Genomic DNA, 17,704 nt, shown 5'->3' with positions numbered 1-17,704 from the left:
CTAACGTGCAGCTGTTCTAAGTCAACATGGATTAGTGTCAGATAATACCATTATTCCAGTAGTGGTGATGGTAAAATTAAGTATAATGTCATCAGTATACAGATGGAAAGTGATTGAAGACAGCACCAGTGGTTGCATATTTTCTATTGGGGAAAAGAATCCATAGGTATAATTTTATCACAGTTAATGTAAAAATGTAAAATCAAGTGCTGTACATGGATTTTGCACCATCTGAACAAAATACTATTTTGGTTAACCTGATATGTGAATACTCATTAATCTTTGTGAATTTTTGCTAGACTTGAGTTTGAGAGACAACAGCGAGAAGAACTAGAAAAGCTAGAAAACAAGAGGTAAGAACCAAGAGGCAAAGCACAACTTTATAATTTGGGCAACTGACCTACTTGTTAGGCTAACATTAATATCCCAGTTACATTATGATAACTGAAGAATCTTTTCTTTCAAAAGCTAACAGTTGTTTACAATTTGTTCCATCGCTATGTTTTGGCTTTGCATAATTATCTGAAGCTGAATATTGCGGAAAACAAAGTTGCCAAAGCTTTTTATTTGAAGGTGAAGAGCTTCAGCAACATGTTTCCTTTTAGCAATGCTCAAGTTCTGTACGACCAAATGACTGGGTTTATCTGAAGTTACTAAAAACACGGGGAAAAACGGCTCCTATGTGCCTGCCCAGTTTTATCATTTTAAGTACTGTAAGCACTTCAAAGTGGCAACATTAATTGGGGTGTCATTTCTTTCAAAACCCAAATAATAGTAACCAAAATGTTAATGCATTCTTCTTTTCAGCTGAACTTTCCCTAAAGACTAAGTTGTTGATAAACTGCTAGAGACAATAATATAGACTGAAACTGATGTATTTGTTTTTATATTGTGGATGGCGCTCATGTGGCCACCTTTGTTGCCTCTGCATAATTGCCCTGAAAATCTGCTGATGGACCCCTTTCAACTTATTGTGGTTAAGAAAGCACTTCAAAGTTGGATCAATTTGTGCCTGACTAGAAACATAAAAACGCTTTTTTCATTGTTCATTCAATGATGGTTGAATTTATGTGAAATTGTTTTTTGACCTGTGTTACATTCTTTTATGCCTAGAATCCAATGGGAGGATGCAGTATCTGTTGCTGACTAAGGAAGTTAATCATGGTGTGAAATTGTAAAAAAAATATGTACAATGTTGCAAAGGGGCAGCACGGTAGCACAGTGGGTAGCACTGTTGCTTCACAGCGCCAGGGTCCCAGGTTCGATTGCCAGCTTGGGTCACAGTGTGGATTTCTCCCCATGTCTGCGTGGGATTCCTCCGGGTTATCCGGTAACCTCCCACACATTCCGAAAGACGTGTTGCTAGGTGAATTGGACATTCTGAATTCTCCCACTGTGTACCCGAACAGGCGCTGGAGTGTGGCGACTAGGGGCTTTACACAGTAACTTCATTGCAGTGTTAATGTAAGTCTACAAATTTACAGTGTGAAGTTTAGTGTTTAATAAAATGTCATGTTTTAAATACATGCTTGCTTTTTGTTCACAATGTGCTCATTTTAGGAGACTCATAGAAGAAATGGAAGAAAAACAACAATCCGACAAGTCGGAGCTGGAGAGGTTACAGCAGGAAGTGGAGACACAACGCAAAGAGACTGAAATTGTGAAACTTCGCATCCGCAAACAAGAAGAAAGCCTGAAACGTCGAAACTTGGACATTGAAAGCCGACTTAAAGACTTCATGGCTGAGAAAGAGAAGTTTGAGGAAGAGCGGCAGAGAGAACAAGAAGAAATTGAGCTGCAAAAGAAAAAGCAGGAAGAAGAAATTTACATACGGGTTCAAAAAGAATTGCAGAAATTGCAGGAACTTCATGAGCAGGAGAAAGCAGGTAAACTGGAAATTCTCAGAGAACTGGAGAAACTGAAAAGAGAAAAGGACGAGTGTAGCCTCAAGCTAGAACTAGAAAAGCGAAGACTAGAAGAAGAGGCAAAACATCAACTGATTCTTGTGACACGTCTGGGAGAGCAGCTCCGAGAAAAACAGGAAACTATCCAGTTTCTCAAACAAGGTGATGTGCAGAGCATAGATGAAGAAAAAAATACCCTTGAGGAAATTAGGGAAGTTCTTCTCAAAGGCAAAGAAGCTAGACCTGCCGGAAGTGAGGAAGTTCGATCTACCGGAGATGACGAGGCTAGAGCTGATGGAGGTGAGGAAGCTGAAGATGTCCAAAGAGCAAAGCAAAGGTACATGAATCTGAAAAAAAAACAGTTGGAAAAGTTCGCTACTTTGGAACAAAACGTCTCTTGTCAAAAAGAGCTTCTGGAAAAGGAAATGACTCTTGACCGTGAAGTTCTTGACCAACTAAGGCACGTACATCAGGAACCCATGAGCGCCCATCAGAATGATGGAGAAAATAGTACTTTGGATTCAGTTGAGCTTTTTGAGGCAGCAGAGAAACAAAAAGAGGTTGAGCAAAGGATGTTGAACAAAGAACGACAGCTAGACTATTTGATGGAAAGCTATTTGCCTACACTGTCGGAAGAAAAGCAAAGAGCTGCAGAAATTCTCGACCGAGGCCTGCCTAGTTTGGATGTTGTACTCTATGAGACAGAAAAAGAAATTGAAGAAAAAAAGGAGCAATTAGCACAGTACAGAGCTAGCCATGATCAGCTTCAGCAACTCCAACAAACGTATGAATTTACTGCTAATATAGCTCGGCAGGAAGAAAAGGTTCGAATGATTGAAAAAGAAATTATTGAATCAAGAGAAAAACAACAGAGGGAGGCATTAGAGCAAGCTGTAGCTAAAATAGAGAAGAGGCATTCTGCTCTTCAGCGTCATTCCGCCATTGACTTGGAGATTAAGGAACAGAGACAAAAACTAGCAACATTAAATGACTATGAAGAAGCAGATCTTCGAGATAGTCTAGAGGCAGAGCAGAAAGCCCTGGAACAAGACCGAGAAAGGTGAAAATCTTTTTAAAAAACATAGAATAAGCTGTGAAAACCTGTTAAATAATATGCAGTGTGAAATCCCTGATCTGTGCTGAGTTTTGTTGATCTCAGCTTGGGCTCAGGATGGAAATCAGACAGGGCTGCTGCTTATTGCCCAGTGATTCCTCCTGGAAATTGCCAGTACGTGGATTTCGGATAAAGACAAGAACTGGCCATAATTATTCAAGACTCATATAAAGAGGAATTTACCTACTGAGATTCTGGTGGGTGTTTTTTGCCTGTGGTACCAAAGCTAGGAGAGGGCTCAACCCTTATCTGTGAGAAGGCATATCCAAGCTATCGATAGATTGTGGCAATGTGCATATCCAAATGTATTCCACAACAAATGTCGTTGGGCAAAGGGGAAAATAAATCAAAACACTTGACTATTTTTAATATACTTAGTTTCACATTTTCAAATACTCCCAGTTTTGTCTCCATTCTGACAACTTTTGCTGTATGGTGATGTGTCTTTTTTTCATGATAAGATGTTGCCAATTGCGCCCCAGCAAGTCACTCCTATTCGGAGTCCGTGTTTACCTTTAGCCAGGCGTGTGTTAGGTTTCATCCATGCATCTGAACACCCACTATAGTATTAGGTAATCTTTGGTCATGTTTAGTATGACCAGATGTAGAACAAATCTCACCGACCAGACCTAAACAATGTAATTTAACCTCTGCCTCACAAGGCCATCCCTACATTGTACCAATGTGTGGTTTTCCCATCTCCTATATTGTAAGTACTTGCAATGTCTAGCAAAACTCCCTCAGCACAGAAATGTAAGGCTGTAGATCACACTTTAGTGATCACACTTGAGAAGAAAAATTGGGTTCTGAATACAACCTGGAGACTAAACTCGCATCCTGCATCCCTTACAATCCAAAGTATACTTTTTACTGACAAAGGTCTGGTTAAACTAAAACCATAAGATTATAAGACGTAGGAGTAGAAGTAGGCTAAACGGTCCATCAAGTTTGCTCTGCCATTCAATGAGATCATGATTCAGGGATGGTAGCAGAATCTTTGATCCCACGTAGCAACACATGTCTTCTCTTTTTTTTTGTGGAAGCTGGTCTGAAAAGCTGTTTGTCAAGATGAGGCCCAACTTCAAGCTGACAAATTGATTTTAAATGAATTGCATGAGTGAATAGGGTACCGCTTTCACCGTGAAATGAGCTAATTTCTTATAGTGATTTATTTGTAAAGGATTATAATGGCTTCATTTCAAGCTAAGCTACGATGGAGCTAGATGGTCTCGATCTAGCTACTCCTCATTGCCTATTAGGGCTCTCTTGCTCACATTCCCGTGGAGAGAAAATACCAGCATCGTAAGTTAGTGACTCCAAAGGTTCAGCCCACTCAGCTGTCCTTCAAAATAATATTTTTTTATTTTAAAGTTTACCATTCTTTTTTTCCCAATTAAGGGGCAATTTAGCATGGCCAATTCACCTAACCTTCATCTTTTTGGGTTGAGGGGGGTGAGACCCATGCAGACACTGGGAGAATGCGCTAACTCCACACAGACAGTGACCCGGGGCCAGAATCGAACCCGGGTCGCCGGTGCCATGAGGCAGCAGTGCTAACCACTGCACCACCGTGCTGCCCGTCCTTCAAAATCATTAGCTTGTTTGAAATGCCTTTTCCTCCATGTGAAAACACAACCTTTCCTAGTGTTTGTCCTGACTAAACTCTCCTTCACTCGAATGGACTAAGGTGACACCTGGCCACTTGGGTGTCAGAAAGGAACCATTTCATCACAGTGGTGTGAAAAATCTAAAATTGTACCACAATTCCCCTCTTTGTTTACAATATAACAGCCCAAATCTCTGGTGACCAGTTTTAGATTCAGATCTGTTGGCTTACCAGTGAGGCAAAATGCAGAATTTGGTACTGCAGGAATAAAACTGAAAATTCTAATACAACAAATGTGGCGAGTATTGCACACATGAGTCATCCTGATGGTTTTCCCAGGTAAAATTCCCAACCTCAGAGCAACTATATGACGTGGATTGAGATGAGGCAAGCTAATTTTTAGTCAGGTCTAGATGGGCAAGGAAACCATCGCATCATGGTCTGAGCTGAATTCCAACCTGGTGCCAGGATCAAGGACTATCTATTGCTTTCCAAATTCAAGCACTTGCATTAGTGTTCAGGAGTTTTGTCATTGTTGGAGCTATGGTTACCTGTTTCTTTCATTTGTGCTTTTTGTTCTGTTAAATCATAGTTTAACATGGCTCATTGCTTTGGCTGTGTGCAGTACTGTGTGTGCCCTTAATGAGAATTTCTTCTACTGTAGGCTAGAGCAAGAAATTCAGCAACTTAAGCAGAAGATTTGTGAAAATGATGTGGCTCTAAGAATCTGTGGAACTGTTGAAGAGAAATCATCCTATACCAGTTGTCCTGCTAGTCCTAAAAGATCTCCCGCAACGATCACTCCAATAGCTGATGATAGGTTTGTTTTTAAATTTCCATTGTTTTAGTGAATCTTGTAGTTTTTTTTTTACATTGGAAACTAAACCAAGAGTTGTAATTTATAGATTATTGTAATATTACCATCTATGTTTCATTAAAATAGATCAGACAACACTGGTACAATTTGGGAAAACTAGTGTCCAGCTTTTTGAGTTTGTTTATTTAATGAGGCAAATAGTGTCAGTAATCATCTTTGTATGTGGTGCTAATAATACCGAAGCACAAATCACTTGGTGACCTATGAGTGTTATTTTTGTGAAATACACTATTTAAATAATACTTATAAATATTAGCTCCCTTCACCAGTTAAATAATTGCTTTAACAATCAATATCCATTTGAAGTAAAACAGAAAATGATGCAATACTCAGAAGGTCTGGCAACACCTGTGGAGAGAGAAACCGAGTTAACATTTCGAGTCCCTATTACTTTTCTTCAGATTTTATTTGATCTTATTTTGCCTCATGAAGTTTGGAAAACTGTGCCCATAATATGAATAGGTTCACTGTAAGACTATGAATGGAAAACACAAAGTCAAGCACAAAGGTAGTTAACTTAAAAGAAGAAAGCCAAAGCAAGACTAAAATAAACCTTATAGAAGGGAAAGCTGTAAATTAGAATGATAATGTGAGGTGGATATTGGAGATTGTAGGACCACTTGTGGTGGATTCGGAACTGTTGGCGAAATTACTATTCAAAGATCCCATTGCAGTATTTAAAAAAAAACAACAGGATTTCTCCCAGTATTCTTGCCAAAAAGGACTTGCATTTACACAGAGCCTTTCATGATCCCAAAACCGTTTACAATGAATCATGTACTAAAGATGGTTAGTCACTATTGAAATGTAGGAAACATTTATCCTTCAAGAATGCCACAAAAACAGATTAACTAGGTGTATGGGTTTTGCCCACATGAAAGACAAGCAAATAGATCGCTATTAAATTTGGTGATGCAAGTAAGTACGGGAATATTTTCTTGAGAATGAGTAATGTTAAATTCCAAATGACTAGGCTGTGAAGGATGAAACTTGAAGAGGCTTGTCTTTAAACATTGAAGCCTTTTATGTACTGAGGGATACAAACATTATAAACATGCACCTCTAAACTCAGTAATATATATATATAAGAGGAGTGTAAACAAACATAATGTCCAACAGCACTTAAGGGCAGCACGGTAGCCTTGTGGATAGCACAATTGCTTCACAGCTCCAGGGTCCCAGGTTCGATTCCAGCTTGGGTCACTGTCTGTGCGGAGTCGGCACATCCTCCCCGTGTGTGCGTGGGTTTCCTCCGGGTGCTCCAGTTTCCTCCCACAGTCCAAAGATGTGCAGGTTAGGTGGATTGGCCATGATAAATTGCCCTTAGTGTCCAAAATTGCCCTTAGTGTTGGGTGGGGTTGCTGGGTTATGGGGATAGTGTGGAGGTGTTGACCTTGGGTAGGGTGCTCTTTCGAAGAGCCGGTGCAGACTCGATGGGCCGAATGGCCTCCTTCTGCACTGTAAATTCTATGATAATCTATGATACTGCTGAGGGGGGACACATCACAAGACAGCCAGAATTCAGAAAGCTGGTCGCAGCCAGCATTTTTAAAAGCCGCTTGCGGCCATTGGCGCAATCGAGTATGCCGCGACGATGGCCCCGCGACCCTTCCGACACCCACCCGCAGGTCGCGACCGTGACTTTGAAAATGACTGGGGATAGGGTGGCGGTGTTGACCTTGGGTAGGGTGCTCTTTCCAAGAGCCGGTGCAGACTCGATGGGCCGAATGGCCTCCTTCTGCACTGTAAATTCTATGATTCTATGAACACCTGATCTGACAACTGTAGAATTAAATGAGAAGGCTCTGGTGGCAAAACCCATCAGTGCAAGGGCTGAGTAACCTGTGCGTAAATATTCTTATTCTGTTATATAATGGTACATGTGCATATATTTCCTGACCATTACCTCACGGTGCCTGTGCTATATTCTGTTAACTTTCATGTAAAATGTATTCTGTTGAAATCTCTTGTGGTTTATTGGCCCATATTTATTCTAATAATTATTTTTACAATGAGAAACTCAGTCAAGAGGAATGTACAGAAAAACTCCTCGTAACAGAAGCTGCCTTATTTACACAAATGTAAGTGTCTAGTGTTGTCTGTAAAACTTCAGACACTTCGACCAGTTTATTGTTTAATCGTTTTACCCAGGTGCCCTTACTTGCGAGGTGAACAAAGGACAAATATGAGTTTACGATTCAACCAAATTTATTATTAAACACAGTAAAAACAGTTACTCCCTTTAAATTATCCCAACTACAATAATCCCAAGTTTCTTAATACTACCCGTACCGATGAATCCAATTGAGCTGTCGGTTGTCTCCGGGCCTTCGTCCACGAAGGTGGGTCTTGCACGCTGCTTCCTTCCGTTCTCTGGTCCGCTGTTGAATATTCTTTGTTGCTTCTGTGCCGAGTCTTGCTGGGGAGGGTCCTGGTGGGGTGATTCTTATACCCCTTTTCATGCCTTTCCAGAACATTCTCTGGCCCTCAGCCAATGACGCCTTGGGGCGGGATTCACAACACCCATTGGAGTTGCCGATTGCAACTCTGCAGGACATCAGGAATCCGTCCCCAGGGGATTCACAATAATAGATCCATTTGAATGGGACCGATTATCTCCTGATGTCCTGTTTACAGGGCAGGTCCAGACTTGTCCCAACTGTCTTGTCTCTGCTCAGTGTATTTGAACTTGGCTGTTCGAATTCCCATCAGGTTTGCCTGTGGGCTGACTGTGGCTGTGATTTAAAATGTCCAATTCTTAATTTAAAGTGTCCAATTATAAATTGGGCCTAAAATTCAGGCCTTTGTCCACTTTGCCACGCTGGACTAAGACCTCGGGCGGGATTCACACCCGCCTAGAGATCAAAAATTCCCAACTGCGGCCAAAGGACCTTTAAATAGTCTGCCAAATTTTCCATCCCACCTGCGACAATTCCCTCGGTGGACGGGACTGGAAATTTCACCCCCTAAAATTTAAAAAGACACTGCGATCACGCTTTTGAAAACAAAGACCTTCTTCGGACCAAAATAAATACAATTTCCTCTTACGTAATCTTATTCCATTGCTGTCTAACCACAGAAATCAACACTCCCCATATTGTTGAATTATAGTCCTTTCTCGTATTACATGGTATCTTAAGAATTTTCCAGTTGAGATTGCAAACACTTCACACCCAATTCTTTGAATTTTTCAGGATAAAGGCATATATTGAAGAGGAAGTTCAACGACGCCTAGCAGAAAAGGCGAAAATACAAAATAAGCATGAAATAAATGATATACTTGATCTCTCCCTTTCCACAGAGCAGGTGTGTACAATGTTAACAACTCCAGCCTCAGAGCAAACTGTTTCAGTGCTCAGCGCATTCGGTAGACATTTTAAAATGCCAATTCTATTAGCAATTATGAGTTTGAACTGATGAGACCTGTATAACAAAATTTTGTGTTATTGCCTTCTCAAGTTACCAGTAGTTAAATAATTAAATCATCTATATTATAAAACCATTTGTGTAGCATAGTAAGTCAATGAGTTAATATCAGGAATGTTTATTTTTATAACATTGAAAAAGGGCAGAAGAGGGACAGGATAATTCGAGAAATGGCAGTTCGGTGATACATCAGTTTTTAAAAAACACTGCCAATAAGTTTTCCTCAAATGATAAAGTGAATTATCCAACATGTAAACAGATTCCAAAGGTCCCAAGTTTACCACAATTGCCCTCTGTTTCTCTGGAATTAAGAGGAGGAATATTAGCCATGGCCACGCCTACTCATTTAGGTACAGAAAGATGATTAGACAGTGGAACTATACTCAGTGCGAAGTGAACATCTTCAAAAGAGATGGGGAGAAAGATTTGTGAAAAAGATTGGAAAAACAAGTATCCCTGAAGTTTGTGGGAGGACAAATGAAGACTGTGTGATGATCATTAAATATCTATATTTGGAACCAGAGACTTCATGGCAAGCATGTTTTCTAACCATAGATATTCAGGTGGTGAAAGATGGATTTGGCCCCTAATCTTTACGCATTTAATGCTTTTATTTACAGAGATATACATTCAAAACCTATCAACCACCATATATACATACATATAGTATATACAAGCAAAAGTGAATACCTTATTAATGCTGAATGCAATCAAACGCTCAAATAATGTACAATAATGTAAAACTTGTGCCTAGCCAAATAACCTAGGACTGTTGTTGATACTTCAATTCCACTAAAGTGAATTTGAAAAAAAACAAACTATGTAGTATCCTAAACAGAATGTGGCACGATGTCCACTGACCGGCGCCAAAAACGGCGTGAATCAGTCCGGCCAGCTGGCGCGGAAATGACTTTGCCGTGCGACGCATGCGCGGGAGTGTCAGCAGCCGCTCGCGGCATCCCCGGGCATGCGCAGTGGAGGGTTCTCTTCCGCCTCCGCCATAGTGAAGACCATGGCGAAGGCGGAACGAAAAGAGTGCCCCCACGGCACAGGCCCGCCCGCGGAGCGGAGGACCCTGATCACGGGCCAGGCCACCGTAGGGGCACCCCCCCTGGGGCCAAATCGCCCCGCGCCCCCCCTCCCAGGACCCCGGAGCCCGCCCGCGCCGCCTTGTCCTCCTGTTCGAAAGGTGGTTCAATCCACGCCGGCTGGCGTGGGTTGACAGCGGCGGGACTTCGGCCCATCGCGGACCGGAGAATCGCCGGGGGTGGGCCCACCAATCGGCACGATTTCCATCGACCGGCGCGGCGCGATTCCCGCCACTGCCGAATCTCCGGTGGCGGAGAATTCGGGACACGGCGGGTGCGGGATTCACGCCAGCCCCTGGCAATTCTCCGACCCGGTGGGGGGTCGGAGAATCGCGCCCCAGGAGTGTATTTTTATTGTTAAAAAATATTTCTGCTCCTTCCAGTGGCGGCTATGAGGGAGTAGGTCGCACATTTGGTGGCTCCCGTTTCGTTCGGACTTTAGGACCATTTCCCCCGACTTTTTTGCGCTTTTGAGCATGGAACTGGAAAGCAATAGTACTCGGGCACAGGACCCATGCAGAATTGTATGGACTTAAGAAGCCGGAGGGACCGTAAACAGCAGAAGAAGTGGTTGAGTAAGGGCACAGTGGAGGCTGTGAGAGAGACCAGCATGGCTGGTGTTCAGAGCAAGGCGCCGACAAGCCCAGTTCACAATGGAGCAGCTGCTGCAGACTATGCAGGAGGGCTTTTTGGCTCTGAAGCGTGACAACTTGGAGCCGCTACAGAAGTCGATTGACCGGATGGGAAAAAGGCTGGATGATCAGGCTGAGCAGCTCCAGCAGTTGGAGCAGTCAGTGGAGGTGCAGGCTGACTTTCAAACGGTGGCGGATGTGGAGATTCGGAGGCTGAGGAACCAGCAAAAAGTGCTTCTGGAAAGGCTGGAGGACCTGGACAACAGATGTCACGGCAGAATGTGAGAAACGGGGGCCTCCCGGAGGGGGCAGAGGGGCTAGACGGTGCCGCATATGTGGAGGGTATATTTCAGAGGTTGCTGGGGAATGAGGTGTTCCCGCGCCCACCGGTGGTGGACAGGGCACACAGAGTGCAGGTGAGTCAGCCGCGACGAGGGGGTCCCCCACGAGCGATGGTGGTACACTTTCACAGGTACCTGGACAAGGAACGGGTTCTGCAATGGGCAAAGAGCACACAAAGCTGTACTTGGGACAATACCACCCTGTGTGTTTACCAAGATTTGAGCACTGAGGTGGCCAGGAGGATGGGAGGCTACAGGCAGGTGAAGGAGATACTGTATAAAAACAAGGTGAAATTCGGGCTGCTTTTTCCGGCGCGACTGTGGGTTACGTATGAGGGTCAGCACCACTATTTCGAGGAACCCGAAGAGGTGATGGACTTCGTTAAGAAGCAAGGGCTGGCCCTGAGCTGAGGACGTTTGGACTCATGTTAGAACTTTTAAGTATATGTGGTGTCTCTCCCGTTTTGAAAAGTGCCTGCATGTTTGGGTCTGTTTTTGTCGTTTCTTTTTTCGACCTTTTTAGGGTGTTGGAAGGTGGTAGGGATGTGGTTTTTTTTTTTTTTGCATGTTTCTTGCGTGGTTTACCTGAATGTTTCCTGTTTGGGCTCTTTGATTAGTTGGAGTTTGGCTGGGTGGAAAATAATAAAGAAAACAGTTAAAAGGATTGGGTTGAGACTTCCGGTGGCGTGGGCGAGCAGGGCGGCCGCAGCAACAAGAGCTCCCGCCGGTGGCCACGATTCGCGGCAATTTCAGGGAAATCCCCGAATCTTCATGCACCCCCCGACTATCGACGGACTTTGGGGCTGTCACGAGCAGCCAGCGGGGCCGGTTTAAAAACCGGCGAAGAGCCCCGCGCGGGTGTTGGGCAGCGGGGCCAGAGGCGCTGGGCCCAGTGCGGCGTCGAGGTCAGAGCAGCGGGGGCGGAGTTAGGAGGAGGCCGAGGCGGCAGGCCCAAGGCCAGGGCACTATGTAGGAAAGGTGCTCCACATCGGATCGCTCCCACCTAGGAAGAAGAAAGAATGCTGAAGCCTGGTCCCAGGGGAGCTTTGGGTGAATGTAGAGGAGAAAGAAAGAAGGTTTAAGGAAGTTTGATAAAAGTTGTTTTTTTCTCCCCCCCCCCCCCCCCCCCCCCCCTTTTTTTTCAAAAAAAGAATAATTCAGATTGAGGAAGGACAGGAGGGTGAAGGGAGAGAGAGGAGAAAAGAAAGAAGATAAAAAACAATGAGCCGCTAAAGGATGGGAAGAGCAGCGTCGAAGAAAGGAGGAAACGGGGGTTCACCGCTGAAGGAGAAGACAAGCAAACGTGTTGACAGGATGGCGGAAGCCGAACTGCAAGGCGGGGCCGCACTACTTACGGTGGAGAAGATGACCGAGGTGATGGCAGTGGAGCTGGAAAAACAGTTTGCGAGGCACATGGAGGCCTTGAGGAAGGAGACGGCGGTCACGTTGAAGTCATTGGTGGAGGATGCAATCGCCCCGGTGAGGGTGGCAATGGCAAAGGCATCGGCCGAGGTGAGAGAGCAGGGCGAGAAGATGAAGGAAGTGGAGGAGGCCGTGTCACGACACAGCGACCAGGTCATCTTGATGGGGGACGGGCTGCGGAGGGTGGTGGAGGTTAACAGAGGACTCTGAGCAAAGCTTGAAGACTTGGAAAACTGCTCAAGGCGGCACAATTTGAGAATTGTGGGCTTGCCCGAAGGGACAGAGGGCCCAAGGCCAACACAATACTTTGTTAAGATGTTGCTGGAGCTGATGGGGGAGGGTGAGAAACCCTCCCGGTGAGGACTTCCGGTTGCGGCTATGCGGAGCTAAGCCGCACGATTCGGCAGCTCCCGCTATCACCGACTTTCGGGCTCTTTAGAGGAGCCCCAACGGAAATTTTTTTGAAGACGACCCGTGGGGAAGGGAAGAGCGAGGTCCCCCTTCAACTTTTATGGACCGGACCAGAAGTTAAACGGCCCAAAAAGCGGCATTGGAGCAGCGGGAGAAGCGAGGGAAGAAAAGCAAAATGGTGGCGGCCGGGGACAAAGCGGAGTGCGGACCGGAGTTACCGGAGTTCATCAAGCGCTGCTTCGAGGAGCTGCGGAAGGAGATGCTGGTGCCTATGTTGTTGGCGATTGAAGGACTAGGGATGACCCGGAAGGCCGACGAGGTAAAGATCCAGGAGGTGCAGAAAAGAGTCAGTGAGAATGAGGACGAGATCTTGGGCCTGGCGGTGAGAGTGGAGGAGCACGAGGCGCTGCACAAGAGGTGGGCGGAAAGATTTGAAGACCTGGAGAACAGGTCGAGGAGAAAGAACCTGCGGATTCTGGGTCTCCCTGAAGGAGTGGAGGGGGCCGATGCCGGAGCATATGCGAGCATGATGCTCGAGGCGATGATGGGCGCGGAGGCCCCTTCGAGGCCGCTGGAGCTGGATGGGGCACACCGGGTGCTGGTGAGGAGGCCCAAGGCAAACGAGCCGCCAAGGGCGATGGTGGTGAGGTTTCACCGTTTCACGGACAGAGAGAAGATCTTGAAATGGGCCAAGAAGTAGCGGAGCAGCAGGTGGGACAATGCGGAGATCCAAATATACCCGGACTGGAGCACGGAGGTTGCAAAGAGGAGAGCGGGTTTCAACAGGGCCAAGGCGGTGTTGCACCGGAAAGGAGTGAGATTCGGAATGCTGCAGCCAGCGCGATTGTGGGTCACATACAAGGGCCAACACTCTTATTTCGAAACGCCTGAAGAGGCGTGGACCTTTATTCAAACCGAAAAGTTGGACTCAAACTGAGGGTTTGTGAGGGTGGGGGCGGTTGTTTGATGGTTGTTGTATATAGGGGGTCAATCACGTGCAGGAAATGTTACATGGGCTGGGGGAGAGAGACAAGGCCGCGACAGGAGCTGCGCCAGAGGGGGCGGAGCAGGCTTAGGAAAGCGCGGGGTTTTTCCCGCGCTAGGGAAGAAAGGTGGGAGGGGGAATGGAGGAACGCACACTGATTGGGAGATTCCCACACGGGGAGGTCAATGGGACGGAGGGGGAAGCCGGGGTCAGCAGGTGTGAGCTGACTTAGGGGAGTGATATGGGGGGAGCAAAAAAGCTAGACATGGGTCTAGCGGGGGGGAGGGAAAGGGGTGGGGGGGGTGGAGAAAAGGATTGCTGCTGCACTGGCCGAAGGGGAATGGGACACAGAAGAGGTGGTCGGGGCGGGGGTCTCCCGGCTGGGGGACTGGAGGGTGAGGGTGGCGCGGACACAGGACTGGCCTAGAAAAGGAGATGGCTAGTCGGCGGGGGGATGGGGGCCCCTCCAATCCGGCTGATAACGTGGAATGTGAGGGGCCTGAGCAGGCCGGTGAAGAGGGCCCGAGTGTTCGCGCACTTAAAGGGACTGAAGGCAGGCGTGGTCATGCTCCAAGCGACACATTTGAAGGTGGCGGACCAGGTCAGGTTAAGAAAGGGATGGGTAGGACAGGTATTCCATTCGGGGCTGGACGCAAAGAATAGAGGGGTGGCAATATTGGTGGGGAAGTGGGTGGCGTTTGAGGCCAAGAATATTGTAGTGGACAACGGAGGGCGATATGTGATGGTGAGCGGTAAGTTGCAGGGGTCGTGGGTGGTGTTGGTAAATGTATACGCCCTGAACTGGGATGATGCCGGATTCATGAAGCGCATGTTGGGGCGCATTCCGGACCTGGAGGTAGGAAGCCTGATAATGGGAGGGGACTTCAATACAGTGTTGGATCCAGCACTGGACCGCTCCAAATCAAGGACTGGAAAGAGGCCGGCAGCGGCCAAGGTACTTAGGGGGTTTATGGATCAGGTGAGGGGAGTGGACCCGTGGAGGTTTGCCAGGCCGCAGGCCAGGGAATTTTCTTTTTTCTCCCATGTGCACAAAGCCTACTCCCGGATAGATTTTTTTGTTCTGGGCAGGGCGCTGATCCCGAAAGTGGAGGGAACGGAGTATTCAGCCATAGCCGTTTCAGATCACGCCCTGCACTGGGTGGAACTGGAGCTGGGAGAGGAGAGGGACCAATGCCCGCTGTGGCGGCTGGATGTGGGACTGCTGGCAGATGAGGTGGTGTGTGGGAAGGTGAGGGGGTGCATCGAAAGGTACTTGGAGGCCAACGACAACGGGGAGGTGCTGGTGGGGGTGGTATGGGAGGCGGTGATCAGGGGAGAGCTAATCTCCATCAGGGCTCATAGGGAGAAGATAGAGGGCATGGAAAGGGAGAGGTTAGTGGGGGAGATTTTAAGAGTGGACAGGAGATACGCAGAGGACCCTGAGGAGGGATTACTTGGGGAAAGACGACGTCTCCAGACGGAGTTTGATCTGTTGACCACAGGGAAGGCAGAGGCACAGTGGAGGAAGGCGCAGGGGGCGACCTACGAGTATGGGGAGAAGGCGAGTCGGATGCTGGCACACCAGCTCCGTAAGAGGATGGCAGCGAGGGAAATAGGGGGAGTCAAGGATGGAAGGGGAGCCACGGTGCGGAGTGCGACGAAAATAAACAAGGCATTCAAGGCCTTCTATGAGGAGCTGTACAGATCCCAGCCCCCAGCGGGGGAAGAGGGGATGAGACGATTCCTAGACCAATTGAGATTCCCGAGGGTGGAGGAGCAAGAGGTGGCTGGTTTGGGGGCACCAATCGGGTTGGATGAGCTGAGCAAGGGTTTGGGGAGCTTGCAGGCAGGGAAGACCCCGGGACCGGACGGGTTCCCGGTGGAGTTCTACAGGAAGTACGTAGACCTGTTGGCCCCGATACGAGTGAGGACCATTAATGAGGCAAGGGTGGAAGGGACCCTGCCCCCGACAATGTCGGAGGCGACGATTTCTTTGATCCTAAAGCGGGACAAGGACCCACTGCAATGGGAATCGTACAGGCCGATCTCGCTCTTCAATGTGGATGCTAAGTTGCTGGCAAAAGTGCTGGCTACGAGGATCGAGGACTGTGTCCCGGGGGTGATCCACGAGGACCAGACGGGATTTGTAAAGGGCAGGCAACTAAACACTAATGTGCGGCGGCTCTTAAACGTGATAATGATGCCATCGGAGGAGGGAGAGGCGGAGATAGTGGCAGCTATGGACGCGGAGAAGGCCTTTGACCGAGTAGAGTGGGAGTACCTTTGGGAAGTGCTGCGTAGGTTTGGGTTCGGGGGAGGGTTTATTAGTTGGGTTAAGCTCCTTTATAGAGCCCCGGTGGCGAGTGTGGTGACAAATCAGCGGAGGTCGGAGTACTTTCGGCTGTACCGTGGGACAAGGCAGGGGTGCCCCCTGTCCCCCTGTTGTTTGCATTGGCGATCGAACCCTTGGCCATGTCACTGAGGGAGTCTAGGAAATGGAGGGGGGTGGTCCGAGGGGGAGAAGAGCATCGGGTGTCGCTTTATGCGGATGACCTGTTGCTGTATGTGGCGGATCCAGTGGAGGGGATGGTGGAGGTCATGCAGACTCTAAGGGAGTTTGGGGATTTTTCGGGCTATAAGCTCAATGTAGGGAAGAGTGAGCTCTTTGTAGTACAGGCAGGGGACCAAGAAAGGGGGATAGGCGATCTACCGCTGAGGAGGGCGGAGGGGAGCTTTCGGCACCTGGGGATCCAGATAGCCAGGAGTTGGGGGGCCCTACATAAACTGAATCTGACAAGGTTGGTGGAGCAGATGGAGGAGGACTTCAAAAGATGGGACATGTTACCGCTCTCGCTAACGGGTAGAGTGCAGTCGGTCAAAATGGTGGTCCTTCCGAGGTTTCTTTTTGTGTTTCAGTGCCTTCCCATCGTGATCACCAAGGCCTTTTTTAAGAGAGTATGCAGGAGTATTATGGGGTTTGTGTGGGCGAATAGGACCCCGAGGGTAAGGAGAGGGTTTCTGGAACGCAGTAGGGACCGAGGAGGGTTGGCGCTGCCGAACCTAGGGAGCTACTACAGGGCAGCAAATGTGGCGATGATCCGCAAGTGAGTGATGGAGGGAGAGGGGGCGGCATGGAAGAGGGTGGAGATGGCGTCCTGTAAAGGAACGAGCCTGGGGGCGCTGGTGACGGCACCACTGCCGCTCTCACCGTCAAAGTATACCACGAGCCCAGTGGTGGCGGCAACGCTAAGGATCTGGGGCCAGTGGAGACGGCACAGGGGTGCAACGGGAGCCTCGGTATGGTCCCCAATCAAGAGTAACCACCGGTTTGTCCCGGGGAGGATGGACGGGGGATTTCAGAGCTGGCATCGAGCGGGGATTAGAAGAATGGGGGACCTGTTCATTGATGGGACGTTTGCGAGCCTAGGGGCACTAGAGGAGAAGTTTGAGATACCCCCGGGAAATGCTTTTAGATATATGCAGGTGAGGGCGTTTGTGAGGCGCCATGTGAGGGAGTTCCCGTTGCTCCCGGCACAGGAAATTCAAGATAGGGTGATCTCGGGTGTATGGCTCGGGGAGGGCAAGGTATCGGAAATACACCAGGAGATGAAAGAAGAGGGGGAAGCACTGGTAGAGTAGCTGAAGGGTAAATGGGAGGAGGAGCTGGGGGAGGAAATTGAGGAGGGGTTATGAGCTGATCCCCTCGGTAGGGTTAATTCCTCCCCCTCGTGTGCCAGGCTCAGCCTGATACAATTTAAGGTGGTTCACAGAGCGCACTTGACGGGGGCGAGGTTGAGTAGGTTCTTTGGGATAGAGGACAGATGTGGAAGGTGCTCAGGGAGCCCGGCAAACCATGTCCGTATGTTTTGGTCATGCCCGGCACTGGAGGGGTTCTGGA

At 47.8% G+C, this 17,704-nt stretch overlaps 1 protein-coding gene across 2 annotated transcripts in view; it reads left to right on the top strand.

Annotated features, from left to right (window-relative positions):
* The window catches only part of kif16ba (kinesin family member 16Ba), a 251,726-nt gene that overhangs the window by 115,120 nt on the left and 118,902 nt on the right, over positions 1–17,704 (top strand). For both annotated transcript variants that reach the window (XM_072506633.1, XM_072506629.1), the window contains 4 exons: positions 300–353; positions 1,561–2,964; positions 5,289–5,444; positions 8,696–8,807. In XM_072506633.1, coding sequence (XP_072362734.1) covers positions 300–353; positions 1,561–2,964; positions 5,289–5,444; positions 8,696–8,807 — 1,726 coding nt within the window. The remainder of the gene's footprint in view (positions 1–299; positions 354–1,560; positions 2,965–5,288; positions 5,445–8,695; positions 8,808–17,704) is intronic.

The sequence above is a fragment of the Scyliorhinus torazame genome, chromosome 1 (assembly GCF_047496885.1).
Source record: "Scyliorhinus torazame isolate Kashiwa2021f chromosome 1, sScyTor2.1, whole genome shotgun sequence".
Classification (NCBI taxonomy): Eukaryota; Metazoa; Chordata; class Chondrichthyes; order Carcharhiniformes; family Scyliorhinidae; genus Scyliorhinus; species Scyliorhinus torazame.
The sequence above is the reverse complement of the archived record's forward strand: the minus strand, read 5'-3'. Positions and strand labels throughout refer to the sequence as shown.